The sequence below is a fragment of the Oratosquilla oratoria genome, chromosome 8, assembly GCF_046742065.1.
Source record: "Oratosquilla oratoria isolate Oo_2021 chromosome 8, ASM4674206v1, whole genome shotgun sequence".
Classification (NCBI taxonomy): domain Eukaryota; kingdom Metazoa; phylum Arthropoda; class Malacostraca; order Stomatopoda; family Squillidae; genus Oratosquilla; species Oratosquilla oratoria.
In genome coordinates, this window is record NC_134784.1 from 24,022,677 (window position 1) to 24,046,105 (window position 23,429).

A 23,429-nucleotide genomic window follows, 5' to 3' on the forward strand; every position below is an offset into this window, starting at 1 on the left:
GAGAGAGAGAGAGAGAGAGATTAAAATAAATAGGAAGGAAACAGAAGCTCTGGAAAATGTAAGTAACCAAGACAACTGGCAACGCTCGGACCTCAAATCCATGCACTTCTTAGTCAAGATCGGCTCTGCGGACAGAGTGCCAGCCTACAGGGTTACACGCCGAGTGTGATGCAAGGTAGAGATCAGGCGTTTACACCTCCTTGACAGCATGGTGGCCCCAATTGCAAGTAAATCCAAGTGACACTTGTAGGCGCCAAAGTGTGGGTAAACAAGTGACAGGATCCTCGGAAGGGTAGGGGGTCGGACGTCATAGATAAACAAAGCTCTGATATAGGTTCCATCTGCTCCCTGACGTATACAAAGAACAAGCACCTCATACCGTGAAACGTATACTCAGATATCATTTCAATTCAAATATAATCTTATCATTGTTATGTGTAGTACTTCAGACAATTCACTCAAAGAATCTCAGTCGATCCTGCGTTGTCGGTTGGCAGCCCTGCTCACCCTTCCCTCGCTGAGCTGGCTGAAACCTCAAACTTTCTTAAAATATATTCATATTTCTTCACTTAGCTCAGTGACTATACGAGTTACACGAATTTCACATACATCTAGGGATGAAGCAGCCCTTGTTCACCTATTCAAAGCTTTCCATCTCGATTGTGCAAGGAAAGAAAGTAATTATAACGAGTATAAGATAAGGAATATAATTTTAATGTTTATACAACATTTTACTTATCATCGCTGTGTCCAGTCATTATGAGGCTGGTTGTAAAATTTAACATGTCTTCTGTAATATAAAATAGTCATGAATATGACTGTGCTTTCACATATTCGATAAAGTGACACATAAAAGAGAAAATGAAAGGTTTATATGATTATCTATTGATACTGGACGAGTGGCGGGAAGCCCAGCGTTTTGCTCCCTCCCTCCACCCCAATCAATCTCATGAGTCAAAATTGAACATGACTTGAGTACATACCGATTAGTTTACAGCTTTCATCATCTCATATTAATCATCTTCTTGAGTCTTTGAATACGGTTGTACCAACGTATATGGCCGGAAGAGTGACATTCAGATCGGAAATTGAAACATTTACATGTGAAAAAGTTCGCTGCGATGCAACTCACAAGACATCATAAAAGAAGTTCATAGGGGGCATCTCTGTCACCACAGTGCGTAATGGAAGATCTATCTCCTCCCTTTCCCTCACTCTTGCAATATAGAGCGATTGAAATGCTACGGTTGGTTAGATAATGATCCATTTAGCCGTCAATTATTATGACGTTTCCAGGATGCACCACGTGGGGGCGGATCATACTTTTTCATATCTAAATATTTCAATTTTCGATCTGAGTGTCACTCTTCCGACCATATACGTTGGTACAATGTATTCAAAGACTCAAGAGGATAATGAATATGAGATGATGAAATCCGCAAACTAATCGAGATGTGAAGAACCATGAGCAGTATGTACTCAAGTCATGTTCAATTTTGACTCATGAGATTGATTGGGGTGGGGGGAGGGAGGGAGCAAAACGCTGTGCTTCCCGCCACTCGTCCAGTATCAATAGATAATCATATAAATCTTTTATTTTCTCTTTTATGTGTCACTTTATCGGATATGTGAAAGCACAATCATATTCATGACTATTCTATATCACAGAAGACATGTTAAATTTTACAACCAGCCTCATAATGACTGGACACAGCGATAATAAGTAAAATGTTGTATAAACATTAAAATTATATTCCTTATCTTATACTCGTTATAATTACTTTCTTTGCACTATCGAGATGAAAAGCTTTGAAATAGGTGAACAAGGGCTGCTTCATCCCTAGATGTATGTGAAATTCGTGTAACTCGTATAGTCACTGAGCTAAGTGAAGAAATGTAAATATATTTTAAGGAAACTTGAGGTTTCAGCCAGCTCAGCGAGGGAAGGGTGAGCAGGGCTACCAACCGAAAACGGAGGATCGACTAAGATTCTTTGAGTGAATTGTCTATAGTAATAGCATTAGTAGTAGTATTAAGTATATATTATTTACATAAAAAATATTATAAATATATCTACACCCACTGTTTATGAGAAAGGTTTTCTCAGCATAAGGTTGCGGTTAAATAAATGAGACTCACATATATGGCAACACCCCCAGGCTGAAGTTGCTGCCATAAAAGCGAGATGTAGTCCCACTGAAACAGCTGCAACGACTAAGCTATCAACACTAAAGTATTATTCGTGAGAGGTTTAACCCTGTAAGCAATGCAAAGCTAGCACAGAGTGGGAAGTAAAAAAATAGGCATGCGTTTTATTTTACTGGCACCTGTGGCCTTGCGACCATAATCCTTCTTGTCTGGCACACGCCCTCCAGCGTTTCTTAAGGACTGTAAGTAGAATCATAGTGTCACAGGTTTGACCCGTTGCCGATGAGACTGTACAAACCACGTGATGACCTCGGGCGAACATTGTATTGACCACGTAGCACGCGTCAGAGAGAACGCTCCACGATCTGACACGCAAATCTGCCTAGTCAGTGTGACCTGATGTTGACTCAACCTAATGTAATTAGTGATAATTATGCACCATTGGGACTTGCCCACACGGTGTGTGTGTGTATATATATATATATATATATATATATATATATATATATATATATATTGATATATATATATATATATATATATATATATGTATATATATATAAGGGGTGGACAATTCGGTCACCCGCGAGCACAAGACACCCAGATTTCGTCTGCGGGCGACCATGAGTTGCCCCAAAGGATCCCATTGGGCAATTACTGTAAAACTGGAATTGTCCACCCCAGATATATATATATATATATATATATATATATATATATATATATATATATATATATATATATATATATATATATATATATATATATATATATATGGCTTTGGACCACATGCTGATGATGATATGGTTTAACGTCACACACTTCCACCTATCGGAAGGCTAGGACGGTGCCCCTCACAGAGGACTTTGTAGCGTGGAATTTAATTAACCATGCCCTTGGTTCAACTTCGCTGGTGGCAGGATTCGAACCGCCCTCACCTCGACCTTCGCCGCAAGTAACGACGCCCTAACCCGCTCAGCCAGCAAAAACAGTACAACAGTTCTGACCCAACCAAAGGACAAGATCTCACTAACCCTCTAGCCTTTTTCCCGTGGCCAACTCCCCGGCCCCCCGACAAGACAATGCAACTTCTCTTCTTTCAGTCATCATCCCCGAAGTCGGATCGCCGGAGGGACTCAGTTGAGAGGCGTGTTGGTGTGACCCATTAACACTGACCCATGACCCTTTACGACGAGTTTCAATTGCTCCCACCCCTCAACAAACGCCTCCCCTTTGCGAAAGCTTGATTACTGCTCAGACGAATGACCCAACTGGCTGGAAAGGAAGTAGACTGAAAGGTCGAATTTATAATTTTCTTGTTTCCCCCAAACCTCGTGAACATTAATCAGCACCGTATTCCTGGTTAGTACTTCACGTGTTTTAATGCCTATTGGCCGGAGGCAACTCTGAACTCTTGGTACAAAAGCATTAGAGTTTCAATATTCTTCCGATACTGAGCACAAAGTTCAGGAGTGGTTTCGACTGTGTCTTTGTTGGAGGTTATTAAGAGGTCTAACTTAGCGTCTATATCCTGCTCGCCTGAGACCACGTGATGGAAGCTATGCAGGAACTTGTCAGGACGCCGTTCGACTGCTATGTGCTGGTTGAACGAACGGCGAGGCTCTAAATAGTGGGGACAGGAAGGTGACTGGCATGCATTACGCAGCAGTCCAAGCCTCTTGTTGTAGTTGACGAACACATAGTCAAACGTCTCGATGGTCACTTCGATACCCTTCGCTCTGGCCTCCCAGACGATGTCTTCCCGCCTCATGGGCCTGACCACGATGTCTATACCGTGACATGCGTCGTATTCTTCATGCCATCGCTTCCTGAAAGCCGAGCAGAGTTCCTCTCGAATCATTTCTCTTGCGCAACCCATCATCTCTTTTCCTAGCCTCGCCTTCACCTTCTCCAAACAGGTTTCATAGTCAAGTATGGTTGCACACATCCGTTCTCTGGAGCTGGTGTAAGTGAGGGCATGGTAGGTGTAAACAAATGCATTGTTTTCACTGAAGATCTCGTCAACCTCCGCTTTCGAGACACCAAACTCGAGGGCACATGTCTGCAGAAGATTCCAAGTTACGTCGCCGCAGTTGGAGACACTAGACAGACTCTCCAGACCCGTCACCTTCGGCTCCATAGCATCAATTGCAACTGCAAAGAGACTGCATTGAGCTTCACTGTTTTCTGACAATAATCCATCTACATACTTTGCAATCATCTGAGGAAAGTAAATTCTTTGTAGTACACTTTCTTCAGAAAGTAACTTTCCTTCGCAAAAATCGCGAACGCGCATACGAAGCCATTCCCATCTTTCCTCATTGTTGAATAATCTATGCATAAAGTACTTAATGAAGGGCAGATTTCCATGGGCGGCGTGGGTAAGACATCGTCCCAGAAACTCAACTGCCATCATCCTCACGATTGTAACCATGATCTGATGATCGACGGAACGCCCCGCCCTTACAGTCAAGTGCATAAGAAAGAGAGGTTTCAACAAGGACTCACACTTAAGGGGTTTGGCCTTAGAATCCTCCCGAGGAGACTCGGTCATAAGGGCGTGGGAAGGGTTAGCTAAGAGCTCCTTTAAATAAAAGACCAGACTAGGGCGGTCCAAATAGATCATAGCCGTGACCTCCACCATCTCCAAGCGCTCTTTAATGAACTTAGGTCGCTCCGATGGCACAGGGTAATCGGACACCGTTTTAATCCAGGTGGCTGCAAGCCCTGCCAAGTGGATGGTGTGATCTATGATGTGCGGATTCTTGAGCAAAGCGAAGCTGGCACACATAGCATACAGATTGGTGCGAACCAATGGCTCCACTACCTTGGCTGCATCAGCAGAAAATACAGGAACCACAGCATTGTAGATGCTGTCTTCGTTATCCTGTTGAAGGTGTACCTCCTTGTCTTTCTGACCCACAGCTCCTCCATCCACACTTGCGAATTCTTCCATGGCCACCTGGCTGAGAACAGTGAATGGGGATGTCAATATCTTGTCGATCTTATAAGACCAAGGATTGAGCTCTGTCGAGTCTCGTGTTCGGGAAAAAACAGGAATCCCTGATATGGAAAAGCTCTTAAGGAATTCGAATTTGTTCAGCTTCAGGAGTTCGACAAATCCTTCGTCCTTAAGGTCGCCAATCGTGGATGTCATCGTAACTCGGCAACAGTCTTCCGGGGTAACCTGGAGGACTTTCAGCTCTTCTTTAACTCGGGTGAAAATACTCATAAAGACTTTGCAGTCTTTAGCATAGTCTTCCTCTGTATGGCCTTTCAGTTTAAGACCCTTGAGAGTGTGTTTTCGAGTTGTAACAGTCGTTTGGAGGATCGCTTCCGCTAGCTTCACCTCGTTCATAAATTTTTCTTTTGTTAAGATAGCCATACTCTGGTTGACAAGTGTCTGAAATTGTAGCTTTGTCGTCTTGATCTCTTTACGAAGGAGTCGCTCGCTAATGCCCCCCTTTGTAACAACTAGCATCTCGCACATCTCATCATAGAAAAACTGGAAAAGGCGTTCCATGAATGGGAACACGCCACTTGGAATAGGTTTCTTTAAGGTGTGTATCTGGATCAACTGCGAATTCCACTGAGGAATAAGGAAATTCAGAAGCATGTCAATAGTGAACTGACAGTATATACTCCGACACTTTATTCTCTTTTTCTTGTTCACGGAGACTTTCAGGGTCCCCACTTTCCTCGGATCGCACGCTATGTATACCCAGTCTCCCATATGAAAATCATAGGTCTCTGGAAGTCCCGGTGCGAGGCAGCCAGTGCGACTCAGCTTTACTGGCAACTTAGGCTCTATCAGATGGGTCGCTATGTCCTCTGCTTCCTTGGTCATGTCATTTAAGTCCCTTGACCAAAACAAAGTAGGGATGTTCACACCCCCGTTGTGAAGGCGTGACCGAATTGCCAGACTGCACTGCACAGGGAAAGAGTTCCCAACTCCCCAGAGGAACACTTCGCACATTTTCCCCGCAGGCACGGACATTCTCTCGATGATCGTCTCTGGGTTCTGCGATGAGGCTGTATGGGCCCCGTCAGTGATGAGGAAAACTTTCATGATGTTCTGCTGGCAGTTTCTCAGGCAGTTCTCGATGGTCGAGAGCGCCATGCAAAGGTCCGTATTACCTCCTATATAATCCTCTTTCAAGAGCCGTGGCTCCTTCCGCACGTGGCTCACAGTCCTACTGAACATATAGATATCCGTCCGTCCCCTGAGGCAAGTAGCCACGTGACTGTTCCAACTAGATACAAGAGCTCCCCAGGACATTTCCATGGAGTAAGATACGTCCACCATCACGATGTTATAAGTGTTGCCTTCATCCTCCGCAGCCTTGTCTTTACTACTGACCTCTGGAAGGGTGAGGTGGATAAGGGTATGGCGATTTATCTCATCATTTAGTTTCTCTTTCAGGGCGTATACTACGACCGTTGGGTTCTCTTGCCGTTTATGTTGCCCTACTGTTTTCTCCTTGGTACAGGTTTTCTCCGCCATGGCAAAAATTTACAGCGATTTCCAAAATGGGGAACTCTGAAGCTCAAGTGGCTTCAGCCTCTCCTTTGGGAAGTCTGTTTCCTTTTCCTGCTTTTGGGCTACATCCTTGAACAAGAGAAGCAAGGAAATTAAACAGTGTCTTTTTAATAATAATAACCTCCAAGTAAAAGCGAAGAATTTGACCTGTGAAAAGCTGAGTGCAAGAGAGGAGCGTTGTCGGTGAAATTGGCAAGAATGGATGATAAATAACCTATTGTATGTGTTATTATTATTATTATTATTATTATCATTATTATAATTATTATTATTATTATAATTATTATTATAATTTAGAAAGAAATGTAATTGAATCATGCACAATCTATGGTACATAATTTAAAAATATCAACTTGAGCTACGGACATTTTTGATGGGACAAATTGTTCACATATTTAGTCACGAGACAATTCCGACCAGATTGATTGTGCGAGGAAGCGGGACACCAACAGAGGCCAAGCTTCCCACGTCCCTTCTTTTTCTTGTTCTAATGTATATAAAAAGTTGTTCTGTTTTCTAATTTCTGCACAGTTTGTATGAAGATGTAATACCAGAAATATCTTATCGTGTAATGTTTATTTTCTCCAATAGTTTTTCTTGCATTTGTATCCTATAGTGAAGCGAGGTTCCTGAATACTAATATATATATATATATATATATATATATATATATATATATGTGTGTGTGTGTGTGTGTGTGTGTGTGTGTGTGTGTGTGTGTGTGTGTGTGTGTGTGTGTGTGTGTGTGTGTGTGTGTGTGTGTGTGTGTGTGTGCGTGCATGTACAAGACTGTAAATTAAAAGAACGAAAATTTCGTAGGTGCCGTAATTCGCTCTTTTGAAAGTCTTAATAACCCAAATCTATATGATCGGTGGTCTGTGTTTGCACTGGTAAATTATTGGGAGAAAAAGGGAAAAATCTACATCTCCATATTTTGTTTTTCAAGAGTGCGAGTGGTTCTTGTCCAATGTAGTACGTTGACCAATACATCAATCCGTATTTAGATGACATATCAAACAGGATGACGACGGCACCAGCGAGATCAACGATGGTAGCGTCAGTTGGACAATGGTCGGCCCTCCTAAGAGATACCGCAAAGTGTTAGCTCTTCAGCAGTCCGCCCCAATTTCATGAAGGCTTGGGGTTATCAGTGACTAAACCAGCCAATACCAGGCCGTTAACCCTAAACGTGGCCACCAAGTCGAAACTGTAAGTGAAACGCACCCCAGAGATGAAAATAGTGCATTGAGAATGAACGCCCTCACTGAGGATCCCGTTGCCAGAATAGTGCTGCCGGACCTCACGGAGAGGCACATGAAGTGCAGTGTTTCTTCTTTGCCCGTGGAGGTGATAAAGGAACATCTCTATGTCCTTGTTGCCGATAGTCTCCGTGCTACCCGGGACGACGTCCATACTCGCCAGGTACTGGTGGAGGTCGTCAGGCCTTTAACAGAAAAGTTGCACCTTGGGCCATGGGTTACTCGACGATCGTACAGCAGGGAACCTGTGCTGTATCATGAGTGATGGCGCTTCAGCCACCTCCAGTTACTGCACCTTCACCACGAAGTGTGGAGTATGAAGCCAGGATGGAGGTGTGTCTGAAGGAGTATAAGGCAAACCAGGCCACCACACTTCAGGGCTCCAGCTGTCACAGTAACCGGGAGCAGACGAACGACTCTGTGGCGCCACATCGGTGTGTGGCGGGGATGTGGCCTCCCATAGATTCCCATTGTTTAGAAGCGAAGCCGGGCACACGAGCGACTTTGTGGCGAGCGTGTGCGCGGCTTCGCTTCTAAACAATGGAAACATATAGGAAGCCACATCCCCACCACACACCGATGTGGCGCCACAGAGTCGCTCGTCTGCCTCCGGCCTAAGCACTATGCGTGGCAATCCCGGTGCCTAGAGCACCTCCACGGCCACACAGTGGGGGAGGTCGGAACCGACGAGGCGAAGAGCAGCCCGAACGTAGTCAGCAGCAGCACTACTCTACCGATTTGTGCAGCCTTCCTTACCCGGCAACCAAGGCTAAACTCTCAGCTAGGCTGCAATAGAACGGTGTAATGAATACCTTCCGGACGGGCTGTCTACACGGTATTGTTAGGCAGATTACGATGAAGAAGAGAAGTAAAGCTGCACTATGTATCCTGGCTGCGGGAACGATTCTGAGAAAAAGAGGGCAAGTGCGGAGGGATTAGGTCAAAATGTGATTGGAAAACAAACAGTGAGGGAGTGTCACTGTTGTCGACATGGTTATCCGTACAACAAAGCCCAGCAAGTGTGGAAGGTTCGCTCTTTCTCTCTACACGGGTCAAGTTCCAGTACCACCGTCCCGCCTACCGGGAACTGAAGAATGGCACATCACTGGGTAGGGTCCTCAGCCTAGCCTTCTTCAACATTTGATGGAGCAGCCGGCACGCCTACCTTTCCGGGGTGGCACGGTGCTTCCCAGCTACGCCGACTTATTACCACTGGCCTATGTAATAAGATCACCTAGATACAGGAAACGCTTGGCATTGACAAACGCGAGAGGCTGGACCTCAAGGTTTCAGTTAAGAAGTCCAGGGATACCAAAAGAAACATTATATGAGGACGGAGGCTTTATTAATACGACGTTTTGATTGTTACAGCTTTATCAGCGAAACGTTGTACTATTAAAGGTTCCGTCCTCACACAGTGTTTCTTTTGATAGATGTCGGCAAATGCCAGTTACATACAAGTCCAAGGCTATTACCCTGGGCTCCCATCTCCGCATCTAGAGCGTCAGGTTGACGCGGACCCACTTCTGTCACTATCTGGACGGCTGGGTTGACCAAGGTCTCAACTTTACCTAGGTCACCCACCTGAGAGAGAGAGAGAGAGAGAGAGAGAGAGAGAGAGAGAGAGAGAGAGAGAGAGAGAGAGAGAGAGAGAGAGAGAGAGAGAGAGAGAGAACCAACGCCGCGAGGGCCATGGCGAGAACGCACTCGGGGGCCTCTCTCCGTACTACGGATGTTCTACGCTCAGGCAGTTCACCCAGGCAGGGAGATCAACCAGTTCAAATTTCGTATGGTAAAGTCACCAACTAACTGCGTTTGACGATCTCCCTGCCCAAAAATAATCTAAGCGTTCACGACCTCCGAATCATTTCACGGGTGTAAAGAGAAAAGTGTTCCCGGTGGTCGGAAGCAAGTAGTCACAATTTCAGCCTTCCTCGGACCCAGTCGACTCTACCTCATACTCAGCCATAAGCTACACCTGATTCTGACCCACCTTCCGCCTTGCAGTCGCCTTTGATCGGCCTGACCGCCGAATATCAGCAGCTCATCTCCAGTGCCCAGCTTCAAAAACATAAATGTCCCTCTCTCAAGAAACTACCTTACAGCCTTGTTCCTCTTTTGTGTGTTGTGTGTTTGTGCATTTCAAAAATAGCCAGGGGAACACGTTTCCATCTTGCCTTAAGAGTAAGGAATACAGTAAGTTGATATACTAATTTCTTGTGTTCAGTCGCCTAGAATACAAGCAATGATCATATATCCTAAAAATAAGACATACCTTTCATAATGTAGAAGGAGTTGCTGACATTATTAGCAACGATGGGCCGATGTCATGATGATACAACATATATTTGATTGAAGTCTGAGACACAAGGACTTCCTGGTGGCTCTTCGGCAAGTCTCTTCTCGTGCATCCTAGGGTACAGTATGTTCTCTCTCATTACGTGCATACCATCATTACCAAATCACAAGAACTTATGCCGGCGTGTTTATTTATACGAGGCAATTATAGATGAATAAATCCTTATGTCAGAGTATATGGCAAAATATGTCAAAATATGTGTGGTTCGTGGTTCCGTAGGACATAAAACAATGAGACGGGTTGAAGTGAAACAACTGCTGGCCATTATACATTTATGCTAACAACACTGTTGAAATATCGATTACATTCTTACCTCAATCTCGGTGCCGTGGGTTATATCATTGGCACTTTTTGACAAAGTTGCACTTATAACTTGGGAGTCACAAACGGTCTGTATGGTGCAGCACCGACCTATCACGCTCATGCAAGGGAGAACTGTGACCTGTCTCATTAGTTAGAGGTATATCCTTTGGTAGGTTTTGATTTCAAAGTATCAAGATGAGAGCGAATGCCCCACATTGCACTTGGTGGGTGGTGCATTTACATGTTATGCATCTCGGGAAGTGGATGGATCCTTGACCTTTCGACCCCCAGATCCGAAATTTCTAGCTGTGAACAAAAAAAAGAGGACAGTTTGTAGCAATCACAAAATTATTGATCTCCAGAACACTGTAATAACAAAACTGCGTCGTTGTGTGTTATACATATGATGAGTAAGTTAGTGAACATGGATCCTTGACCTTTCGACCCCCAGATCCGAAATTTCTAGCTGTGAACAAAAAAAAAAAGAGGACAGTTTGTAGCAATCACAAAATTATTGATCTCCAGTACACTGTAATAACAAAACTGCGTCGTTGTGTGTTATACATATGATGAGTAAGTTAGTGAACATGGGAGGCAGCATCGGCAATGCCCTACATCATAGAAATGGACTTTTATGGTGACAATAAACGCCGCGGATATACTGGCAGTCTCTAAAATCACTTGTGTAGGACCATAAGCCACCGAGACTTATAGGGTTGGAGAATAAAACAATAATTCAAAGAGATTACGATTGTTCTGGATGAGATCGAATGGTAGGCATGTGTAGGGAATGCTTTAATAAAACCTGGGGCATAAAAACAAAACTATAGAGGGGACTGCAGGAGACCATATGACCTACACTAGACAGTTCCATATCCCTTACCATCCTTCATCTCTATCCATAAAGTTTGTGGCGGGCGCGTGTCAAGTGTGTTATATTTGTAATAATGTATGTGTATAAAATTGTATTTGTGTGGAACCATATATTGGGTTTTCGCTAATGGTCTTGCCTGATGCCATGTGGCATCAATTCTTTGACCGCCTTAGGCGAGAGAACACGTTCGCTCTCTTTTTTTTTTTTTTTTTTTTTTTGTTAATACAACTCTTACAAGAAACTTGTCCGTATTTTCTTAACCACCATTATATTAAATGGTGGTAGCAAATAAAATTTTCATATTTCTTTTGTGAGGCATTTCAGTGACGATTTATTTGTGACTTGTGCGCAAGTGAACTATATGATTTCGCGGAGGTTTGAGGGCGTATTTTTTTCTTTCACTCATTCTGACAGCTAGGTTCATACAAGCACTGCAATGCATGCGGTTGCAAATAATTGACTATTGCAGATGTGAGTAAAGTGAATTTGTTGACTGTTTAATATTATTTTGCTGGACATTGACTCGCGCAATTTTGTCTCCGAATTTAATCTCGTCTCTTCGCCACTTAAAGCTACTTTAAAATCGTCCCAGACTATTATTAATGTGCTACGAGATTTCTCATCGTATTACTGCAGTAACTCCAGCAACATCCTTGAGGAACACAATGGAAATAAGCGTACATGCTCTTTTGTGTTATCCTCGGCAATTGCAATTATTATTTCGAACTATGTGTTCTTGTCATTATCTGCACTTCATGTATATTCTTTGCCAAATGAATTTATTATTATTATTATTATCATCATTATTATTATTATTATCATTATTATTATTATCATTATTATTATTATTATCATTATTATTATTATTATTATCATTATTATTATTATTATTATAATCATCTTTACTGTGCACGTGAATGTTGTCGGATAAGTATTGTGTTCCCGAGTCCATGTGGGACTCTATAGTTGGCGTGTTGTTGTTGTCCGCCATATTGTCTGTATATTACCGTTGATGTATGTTATGGTCACTTCTTAATATTTATGCTTTCTATCGTTCTTCGTATTCTATGCCGAGGGTAATTTCACTTAGCCAATAGTGACTTTTTATATAATTTCTTATAACCCCATACTTTTATAGGTGTGTGTGAGCCAGGATCGCGTGCGTAGCTGTTGATCGGCAGCTAATTCCTGTGTGGATGAGAGCCATGCTACATTAAGTGGTCCCCTGTCCTGCCTTACAAAGGTATTCCTTCAGGACGCAAGTATCCCTCTCCAAGCAGACGACGCCAGCGTTTATGTGTGTTTGATCACTGGACTGTACATGTCTTTATCATTTTATATACATGTTGTTCAGAAGCGGACGAACCATACCTGCCCCTATATCTGTCAGTGATCTTCTCCATATGTCTAGTGACAAAGTTTCATCATTTTTATATAGTGACCATTTGGCAGCTTCAGCCATGACCCCTCCCACTGTTACTCTACTGCACCAGGACCCTTCTTTTGTAAAATTCTCGGGTGAGGATCCTAATTATTCAGCATCTGCATTTATTCAACAATGTTAGGATAGTATCATCAACACTAACGTCATTACAGGGTCAGATAAAATTTCTTTTGTAAGGTCTCAACGTGTACCTTACTAGCCTCTGAAATGATGTCAGCTTCATGCGTCAACCCTAGAGCTTTAAACTATGATTACGCCACCTTCAATGCGAATTTTCATGTTTGATGCAAACCTGTTAGGTGATACTTTTCTCTGGTGCTTCAGGTTGGCTGACGTACTCTCTTCCTCTATGGGCACTGATTTTTTTTTTTATGAGTGCTCAGGCTAGAGCCACTATGGTGGCCTCTGAAGCATTACATTCATTGATACATTCACAGTGGGTAGATCAAAATTCTATTACATTAGACTCCAACTTGTTTTGGAGTACCTATTCTACATTTTGTTTCTCGCCCTATATAAGCGAAGGGTGGCATCTTCTCTTAGTTATCAGACAGATTAGTTTTTACTAACATCTGCAACAAAGCTTTCTAAAAAGTTGAATTGCCTCATCGTGCCTTGCTGGCTCCTGCACTACCTTGTCATTCACAGTGTTCCTACTACTCCTCCACCACCTCTGTCTTCGACACCTACGCAAAGCACTCCTGCATCTCCATCTGTATCTCCCGTGCTTACATGCACGTATTGTAACAAAACAGGTCTTTCTGGTGTTTTCCGTTTCCTTCGTAAGCGTCATGAGCGATAGTCTAAACAGACTCCTGTACGTAGACGTTTCACTAATTCCTCTTCTAGCATCACACATGACTTTTCAAGAATGTCATTACAGCCTCAATCTAGCTACTGCCTTGTTCATGGACAGTGTAGCCATTCTTCTGATCAGTATTCCAATGTTTTGAAGCTTAGAACAGAAAATAGTTCAATCCCCAGGGATACTCAGTCCCATTTTCGCAAGCGCCCGTATCAAAATCCCAAAGACTGACTGGGTTCTTTTGATGTCGTTGATGTTGACACTGTCCAGGACTCACTTCTTATCATAGCAGCTTTTATTCAATCGTCTACACATGAAAGGGAGCTCGTTTAGCCTCTCAGTATACGACATATGTAGATGTAGGTGACATTGATTTTCCTGAGGTAAAAGACCGTGACACATCGTCAAGCTCTGGCCTTACCTGGGAAACGACTGGGAGTTACGGATTATGTTGTCCATAGCACTGATCTTAAACCAGGGGTGCGTCAAGTCTACGTACCTTCTTACAGGTTGCCTCATTCTCGTAGACTTGTAGCCCAGAATCTAGTTGACGAACTGTTGAGTGAGGGTATTGTCCAGGAGTCTCGTTCCGAGTGGAACTCCCTGCTTCTTCTTGTGACCAAGAAGAACGGATCAATCCGCTCTGTTGTGGATTATAGGCGTATTAACGACGTCACACTTCCAGATCATGGATATGACAGCAACTAGATTGAGGTTGAAACGACATTCTTGAAAAGTCATGTGCGATGTGTTACGAATCTCGCTCACATATCTGACTTGCAATAGATTAAGTATGTGAAATGAGTTCTCAAGACCCCATGTCTTTGGGATAACTCAAATAGAAATTGTAAAGTTGTCAGACTCGTAACACATAGTAAGAGTGAATGGGTGACTGAGTTCCCAAGACCCCATGTCTTTGGGATAACTCCAATAGAAATTACAAGGTCGCCACTTGATTTTATATTATCATAAAAATCAAGAAAAATGAAACGCACAGATAACGTTTAACACTATTCATTAAAGTTAATAGGATTACATGAAGGATTACAATCACTGAATATTCAAGTGAATAAGTTTCCATTCAAATGGGTAAAATAGGTTTCAAAACAGAAGATTCCCGCTCGAAAACTTTTAACGGGGGTGAAAGAAGATTAATTAATTAATTAATACTTTACCAACGAAAAATACTGTCTAAGTCACTACTATAGACATTTCACACCACTACATGAAACACTAGATTAAAATAGCTGAGTTATTGTCTTAAGACTAATACAGGGGGAGTACAGAGGACTTACTTCAGCCGACGACACCTTCGAGGCGACACCTTTACATCGTACCCTCTATTCTAAAACTGATTCTGACACGCCTAAGGCGCTCTGGTTCTTCTCTACAAAATCCTCTGATTGGCCCATGGGAATTGCGTCTATGGTGGTTGAACCTCATTGGTCAATTAACTAAAAACGTTCTCCTTCGTTCTAGGCTGAGTGTTAGAACAAATACTCCATTGTATGGATGGGCCTCCTTCCCACGCCTCCTCAGTACTCGTCCTGTAATTTGACGCCCACGTTATCGCGGGGCGCCGTTATCCAAAGTAATACTATTCCCACATTACATATATGGGAATATATGTGACAGATGCTAAAAGAGGAATTGGTAAAACGTCTACGTATCGGAGTCTACTTAGACTTTCGCTCATAACGCTTACGAAGGAAACTGAAAATACAAGAATGACCTACTTTGTTACAATACGTGCATGCATGCTAGATAGATATGGAAATGCTGGAGTGCTCTGCGTATATTTCGAAGACAGAGGTCTCAAAAACAGTTGGTAGAGGAGTAGGATCCTCCGTAGTCTGTTGTGAATAACTAAGTAGTGCAGGAGCTAGCAAGGCACGATGAGGCGATTTTTTCTAACTTTCTAGAAAGTTTTGTTGCATATTATAGCAAATATCCATCTGTCTGATAACTAAGAGGAGCAATCCTTTGTTCACAAGGAGCGAAAAATGAAATGTTGAATAGATACTCCAAAACAAGTCAGAGTCACTCTAGAGTAATGGAATTGTTATCTGTCCAAAATGAATGTATCAAATAATATAATGCTTCAGAGGCCGCCGTAGTGGCTCTAACCAGAGTACACATAAAAATTCAGTGCCCATAGAGGAAGAGAGTACGTCAGCCAACCTGAAGCACCAGAAAAAAATTATCACCTAACAGGTTTGTATCAAACGCCTTAGGAAAAATCGCCTTGAAGGTGACATAATCATAGCTTAAACCTCTAGGGTTGACACATGAAGCTGACATCATCTCAGAGGCTAGTGAGCTAGGAACAAGTTGAGCTCTGACAAAAGATATTTTGTTGGACACTGTAATGACGTTAGTGTTGACAATACTATCCTCACATTATTGAATAAATGCAGATATTGAATAATTAGGATCCTCATAAGAGAATTTAGTAACAAACGGGTCCTGGTGTAATAAGGTAATAGTAGGATGAGCCATAGCTGAGGCTGCCATTGTGTTACCGTTGGAAAAAAGAGGGAACTTTGTCACAAGACATATTGAGATGATCACTAAAAACTATAGGGGCAGGTATGGTTCGGCTGCTTTTGAGCAACATGCATATAAAATTAGAAAAACATACACAAACCAATAATGAAACACAAATAAATGTTGGCGTCGTCTGCTTGGAGAGGGATATTTGCGTCTTGAAGGAGTACCTTTGGAAGGCAGGATAGGAGACCACTGAATGCTGTATGGCTCTCACCCACAAAGGGATTAGCTACCGATCAACAGCTAGACACGTGATCCTGGCTCACACACATCTACAAAAGCATGGAAATCTGAGCATTTACATAAAAAGGACGCTATTGTTTAAGAGAAATTAGTTCCCCATGACATACGAAGACTAATAGTAAACTTACTTATTGAAAGGGGTAACTATAATATACAAACAATATGGCGGTCTCACAACACGCCAGTTAATGGATTACACATGGACTCGGAACTCAATACTCGTCTGACAACATCCACATGCACAATGCTATGATAGGTAGGAAACTGCAACATTACGTTGAGAAATCTCCTAGCACCAGATGACATCAGTCTGGGTCGACGTAAATGTAACGCACAACAAAGAGATGAGATGAGCTAAAAAAATCGGAGGCAAAAATGGCCTGAATCGATGTCCATCAAAATAATATTTAGTCCACAATTTCATTTTTTTCTTTTTCACTTCCGGAATAGTTAATAATTACTATCTCATGAAGAGTTAAATAACCTAGCTTGTAAAATAAGTGGCGAAAAAGAATAATAATAATAAAAAAAAACACAATCGCGGAAACATCCATGATTTACGCAGTTCACCTGTGCATAAATTTTAGATTGTTTGTCACTGAGAGTGTCACTAAAATGTCTCACAAATAAAGTTTTTAATCGCTGCTCACCACCTTGTACAGAAGTAAGGCACGAGCGTGTACCCTCAACCGAAGCAGGACCAACACTGCCTTTACATAGTGCCCCACGCTTAAACGCGCGGGAATATCAATCCATTGGCGGAGAATACAAATGCATTAATAGGAACCCGCCAGGTGGCTTTATACAGAGGTGCATACTTTGGTACATAGTTATATAATATTACAACCATAATACACCATCCCACTACAAAGTTGTTACAAACCTTCCTACACCTAAGACAGTTGACCAAGTACGTTCTTTCCTAGGATTGGCAGGATACTATCGGGCTTTTGTAAAAGACTGCTTCCATTGCATCACCTCTTACTCGTTGGCATGTCCTTGACGTGAGTAGAGTCCTGTTGTTGTGCTGTGCCACGCCCTTGTGTGAATAAAATCTCCTGTTTGTAATTTTAAGGCACGCCTTGCGTGAATATGTTATAATTTTTATTATGTATATGTATAGATATACTTGATCTGTTTAATCACTGCGCAATACCAGTCTGTTGGAGAGCGCCCTTTACGTATGATCGCAGGTAACGCTCAGCGAGAAACGTTCCTGATTTGGCGGGAAAAGCTTGCTCTGCTTTCCCATCGGCTGAAGATATTCAAACTACCTACTTTGAATACGTTTTGCCATGTTTAGAACGTCGGCTCCCATTCGCTTAGTATATAAGGGCGGTGCCAAGGATGACCGAGACAAAAGTCAACAGAAGTCAATAAGAGACTACAGAGAGACAGGTCCCGAACAAAGTAGAAAGAGAAAAGAAAAGAAGTTGAAGCCCAGGGCCCATCTGAATCTACGTAGAATTTCTCTACAGCGTCGAATTACGACAACTCTGCTATACAAGTCCTTTGGGCTATAACTACGACCTATCTTCAAAAGGAGGTGTTCAAACCTTCGTTATCCGAATTTATCGGACACTAACCAGATTGTTACTTGGTTACGAGCAACGCGACTCTTCCGTTTTTCTCAATTTAAGAAACATCATCAAATTACAAAGGATTATAAAGGCGGAGCATGCCGACAGGGGACCTTTTGATCTATATCTAGGTCGGATGCGAAAAAAAAATCATATTACTAATAAAATAATAAATAAAAACTATGATAATGTAAATAACAAATAAAATACATAAATAAATGCATAGGTATAGTTAAATAATAAACAAACAGGTAAATAGTAAATATATATTTGTTCATGACTACCAGGAGCTTTTCTTACCACAAGACTATCAAAATCTGCCCCCTTCCAGAAGTTACTGTGCACCTCAAAGTATCACTACCAGAAGTTATCGTTCACCTCAAACCACCCATTCGCCCCCTCCCCTCCCCACAGTCAAGGTCTAAATATACAGGTCAGACCGTTTACATTCTTCTGCGCAGCTTTTGACGTCATTTGGATGAGTCCATTTTCTCTTTGTGATACACTGAAGAAAACTGTGAAAGGCCAAGTCAGGAACTATAATATTTTATATATTATATATATATATATATATTATATATCATATATATCATATATATAGACAGGAACTATAATATTTTATATATATTTATATATATATTTTATATAATATTTGTCAGAATATAACTAATTGCGTGGAGCAGTGCGAGCGAAGGCGACGTCATTTTCGAACGACGGACCAGCTTCAACTGACAGCTATAGGACCCGCTAACCCCACTTTGAACAGCCAGGTGACGTTCACGGGCCCGCTGCGCCAACTCCCTCGAAATTCGGTCGGAAGTGGTTAGACCTTATATTCTTAGATCTTGCCCACAGTGACCGTTGGAAAGACTCGTCTACGCCATAATCAAGACTTCATTTCGCCCATCTGATTATACGATACAAATTACTTGGTAAAAAATCAATCCTTTTATTGCCATATGCATTGTTATATCATTCTATGTTCATTTATGGTTATGTGTTGTTTTTGTTACTGTAATAGTATTTAATTTTAACAAAGAGTTGATCGTCCTGCCTGAGCTCTGTCATTTGTCCGAACTGCGCACGGCCTTATTTATTTATTTATTCGTGTTGCGATTAGACTGACCCATAGATGAGTCGTGACACTCGTCTCCTCAAAAATGATCCTTCCTTCCAGTGGTGTGATGCTCATCAGAAAAGTTCTGACTCCTTGAAATAGGCACTTACTCATTCCACCTGTCGCCTGTGACACCTCGGCGTGGCAAATGGGTAGAAAGCTCTGCTGCATATAGAATATATTCCAGTCGTTGTTATAATTCTAAAAAAGTGATGCTCATTATACTTTACTATTTACAGAATATATATATATATATATATATATATATATATATATATCTATATATATAAAGTCAAATAGCACATAGATGGGAAATAAGAGGGGCATGTACAAAGATTGATTTGGCTAGGGGTAAATCATGATGCACTCTGAACGTTCTTGGAGCGCACAGACTTAAGTGTTGTATATGCAAATGACCTTGTTCTGCTGGCAGAAACAAAGGAGGGCTTGCAAAGGTTGGCCAGTGAATTTAGCAAAGCTTATTGAAGAAAACCAAAATTAATACATTCCAGAGTGGCACGAGGCTGATATAGTTCCATAATATGGACGATATAGAAAATTTGCATAAATGGGATCAGATATACATGAAAGTGGAAGTCTAGATAGATTAATTTCAGTATACAGTGATATCCTGAGATACGAAATTAATTCGTTCCGTGACCGCCGTCGTATGTCAAAAAACCGTATCTCAAAGCAATTATTCCTATTTAAATTAATGGAAATAGAATTAATCCGTTCCAGTGATACAAAACTACTCCAAAACAAACTTAAATTACAGAAAACAAGCACAATTTATAGATAAACACTTGAGCAATAACACAAAATGATGAAATAAAAACAATGATAAATGTTATTTATCATATACCACGGAGACAGGTGATAGCAGCGAATGGAGGTGACTTGTTGGTCCATGGGTTGGAGGACAGACGTTGTATTTGCGGGCAGATATACAACGTTTATGAATTTGAATTCATCTAAAATGTCATACTCAGGAGTATTATCCAAGAGGAGGCACTTAAGCGAGAGACCATTCTCCGTTAAGTAGTTCTTGAGAGTAGGGGCAAAAACGAAGTTCATCCACAAAAAAAAAAAAAAAAAAAAAAAAAAAAAAAAAAAAAAGACGGGTCACCCATGCCTTATTATTTGCTCGCCACATAACTTGCAATTTGTCTTCAAAAATTTATTAGCTTTAAAGGCCCTGGGGTTTTCAGAGTGGTACACAATTACCGACTTAACTTTACAGTCGCCGCTAGCGTTAGCGCAAAGGGCAAAAGTAAGCCTATCTTTCATAGGCTAATGGCCGGTTAGGCTCTTCTCTTCCGCGGTGATAAACGTGCGCCTAGGCTTTTTTTTTTTTCAAAAACAGCCCAGTTTCATCGCAGTTGAAAACTTGCTGCGGCATGTATCCTTCTTGAGCTACAATAGATTCAAAAGTCTTTATGAAGTCTTCAGCTGCCTTAACATCTGCACTGGATGTTTTTCCATGCCTAATACAGGGTGAATACCAGTTCGTTTTTTTTTTTTTTTTAAACCATCCACGAGTGCCTTTAAATTCCTCACCAACAATACCTTCTGATGGTTCTCCCTCCTTCTTAGCTGCGTCACGTTTAAGGTCTTGGAAGATAGCAATAGCCTTTTCTGTGATTATTGTTTCCGTAACAATCACCAGCGTTCCATCTCATTATGTAGGTCTGTTCTAAGCTTCAAAATAATGGTGACGCCTTTGGAAGGCTGCACCTTCTTTATTGCATTTTTCTGCTTAATGATCGTGGATATTGTTTATGCATTGCGTCCATTTTCTTTGGCTAAGTCACTCACCGGCACGCCATGCTCATGTTTTGCAATTATTTCATATTTTACCTCCGTCGAGATAATTTTTTCTCTTTTCACTATCCTTGTCCTTACCTTCGGGACCCAAGGTTATGCACACATATCAAAATAATAATACACAAAACAGGTACAAACACGACGAAGAAACAGCAAAGATGTAAACGTGAAGACAACACACAAACTGAGGTGTTGGGAATCGTCGGGAGCCGAGCGAATAGTCTGCCACCTACTGCTGGCGTTTCAAATTATCGCGCACCATCACATCGCATCTCAAAAATTTCGTCGTATGTTAGGGCGTAAATTAAAAAAGAAATTACACAATATCTCAAATTATTCGTAAGTTAAGGCGACAGTATCTCAAGGTATCACTGTACAATGATTTTACAAAAAATTCAAGCCAGTACAAATTAATTTTACAAACAATTCAAGCCAGTACAAATTAATTAATCAACAAATGTAAGGAATATAGACTAAGTCACAGGTGAGAAATAATGTTATACTAGGGATAAAAAAATATATAAAATAAAATAAGTAAATAGATAAATAAATAAATAAAAGTCTTATTTCCATTGAGGTTCCTTAAGAACTAAGAGAACCAAAGTATACAAAAAATGGAAATGGGAAATAGCACTGTAAAACATGCAGTATTTTTACAATATTATCTAAATTGAAAGACAACAAAGGTTGATTGGACAATATTACGAGTGTAAATATAATTGATATGACTGCTAGACAAGTAGAAGATAATGACCGGAGTGAAATTAGGTTCGATTACTTGACAACAGACCAAACGGTCACCTTAATTATAATTTCAAGAAATCTACATACATTTCGTTTCCTGTCACACACACACACACACACACACATCAAAAAACGAATTACACCAAACCTTTCTCTTCGTTTGCTTATTTATCTTGTATGTATATTTTTTCCTAAGACCGCGGAAACCTTTACTATCACTTGCGATGATTTTTTCAGCTTCACTACACTGGCATCCTTTCGACAACTACAACTCGCCGGGCGTTTGCCAGAATGATAGGAATATATATATATATATATATATATATATATATATATATATATATATATATATATATATATATATATATATATATATATATATATATATATATATATATATGAGTGGTAGGGTGGTGAGTTTAAACGCCAAGAATCTTGGCGTTTAAACTCACCACCCTACCACTCATTCTGTCTTCACACCTCAACATATATATATATATATATATATTATATATATATATATATATATATATATATATATATATATATATATATATATATCAGCCCCTCACATCCACTCCCTTGCTTCACTCTCACTTTCACTCCCCTTGCGCAGTGGTTCTGAAACTGTGTTCCACGGAACCCCAGAGTTCATATTTTACCTCCGTCGAGATAATTTTTTCTCTTTTCACTATCCTTGTGACCCAAGGTTATGCACACATATCAAAATAATAATACACAAAACAGGTACAAACACGACGAAGAAACAGCAAAGATGTAAACGTGAAGACAACACACAAACTGAGGTGTTAGGAATCGTCGGGAGCCGAGCGAATAGTCTGCCACCTACTGCTGGCGTTTCAAATTATCGCGCACCATCACATCGCATCTCAAAAATTTCGTCGTATGTTAGGGCGTAAATTAAAAAAGAAATTACACAATATCTCAAATTATTCGTAAGTAAAGGCGACAGTATCTCAAGGTATCACTGTACAATGATTTTACAAAAAATTCAAGCCAGTACAAATTAATTTTACAAACAATTCAAGCCAGTACAAATTAATTAATCAACAAATGTAAGGAATATAGACTAAGTCACAGGTGAGAAATAATGTTATACTAGGGATAAAAAAATATATAAAATAAAATAAGTAAATAGATAAATAAATAAATAAAAGTCTTATTTCCATGAAACCTTTCAAGGATTCCGTGGTAAAAAAAAAATATATATATATATATATATATATATATGTATATATATGTGTATATATATATATATATATATACAAGCACCCGGACCTGGCTTCGCCAGGTGTGCTTGGCCTACGGCGTAGCTCGCTTCGCTTGGCAATATTTCGTAAAGATTCTCTTAGCAATATTTCGTAAAGATTCTCTTGGTAATATTTCGTAAAGATTCTCTTGTTAACATTTGGTAAAGATTCTCTTGGCAATATTTCGTAAATATTTTCTCATTAATATTTCGTAAAGATTCTTTTGTCAGAATTCCGTAAAGATTCTCTTTTTCTTGTTAGCACCACTTTCTTTTTCCATGGTAATATTAGTGTTTACGGTGATGACTCATTTCCGGGTTGGGCCTTGCGTAGGAGGTTGGAAGGTTTAGAGAGAAATATTTTTT

General features: G+C 40.8%; 1 protein-coding gene across 3 annotated transcripts in view; it reads right to left on the minus strand.

Annotated features, from left to right (window-relative positions):
- Window positions 1-2,872: 2,872 nt before the first annotated feature.
- The window catches only part of LOC143027640 (uncharacterized), a 32,747-nt gene continuing 12,190 nt past the window's right edge, over window positions 2,873-23,429 (minus strand). For all 3 annotated transcript variants that reach the window (XM_076189033.1, XM_076189032.1, XM_076189031.1), the window contains 3 exons: window positions 10,620-10,915; window positions 10,223-10,359; window positions 2,873-6,757 (listed from right to left, as the gene is read on the minus strand). In XM_076189033.1, coding sequence (XP_076045148.1) covers window positions 3,536-6,652 — 3,117 coding nt within the window. In that variant the 5' untranslated portion in view covers window positions 6,653-6,757; window positions 10,223-10,359; window positions 10,620-10,915 and the 3' untranslated portion in view covers window positions 2,873-3,535. The remainder of the gene's footprint in view (window positions 6,758-10,222; window positions 10,360-10,619; window positions 10,916-23,429) is intronic.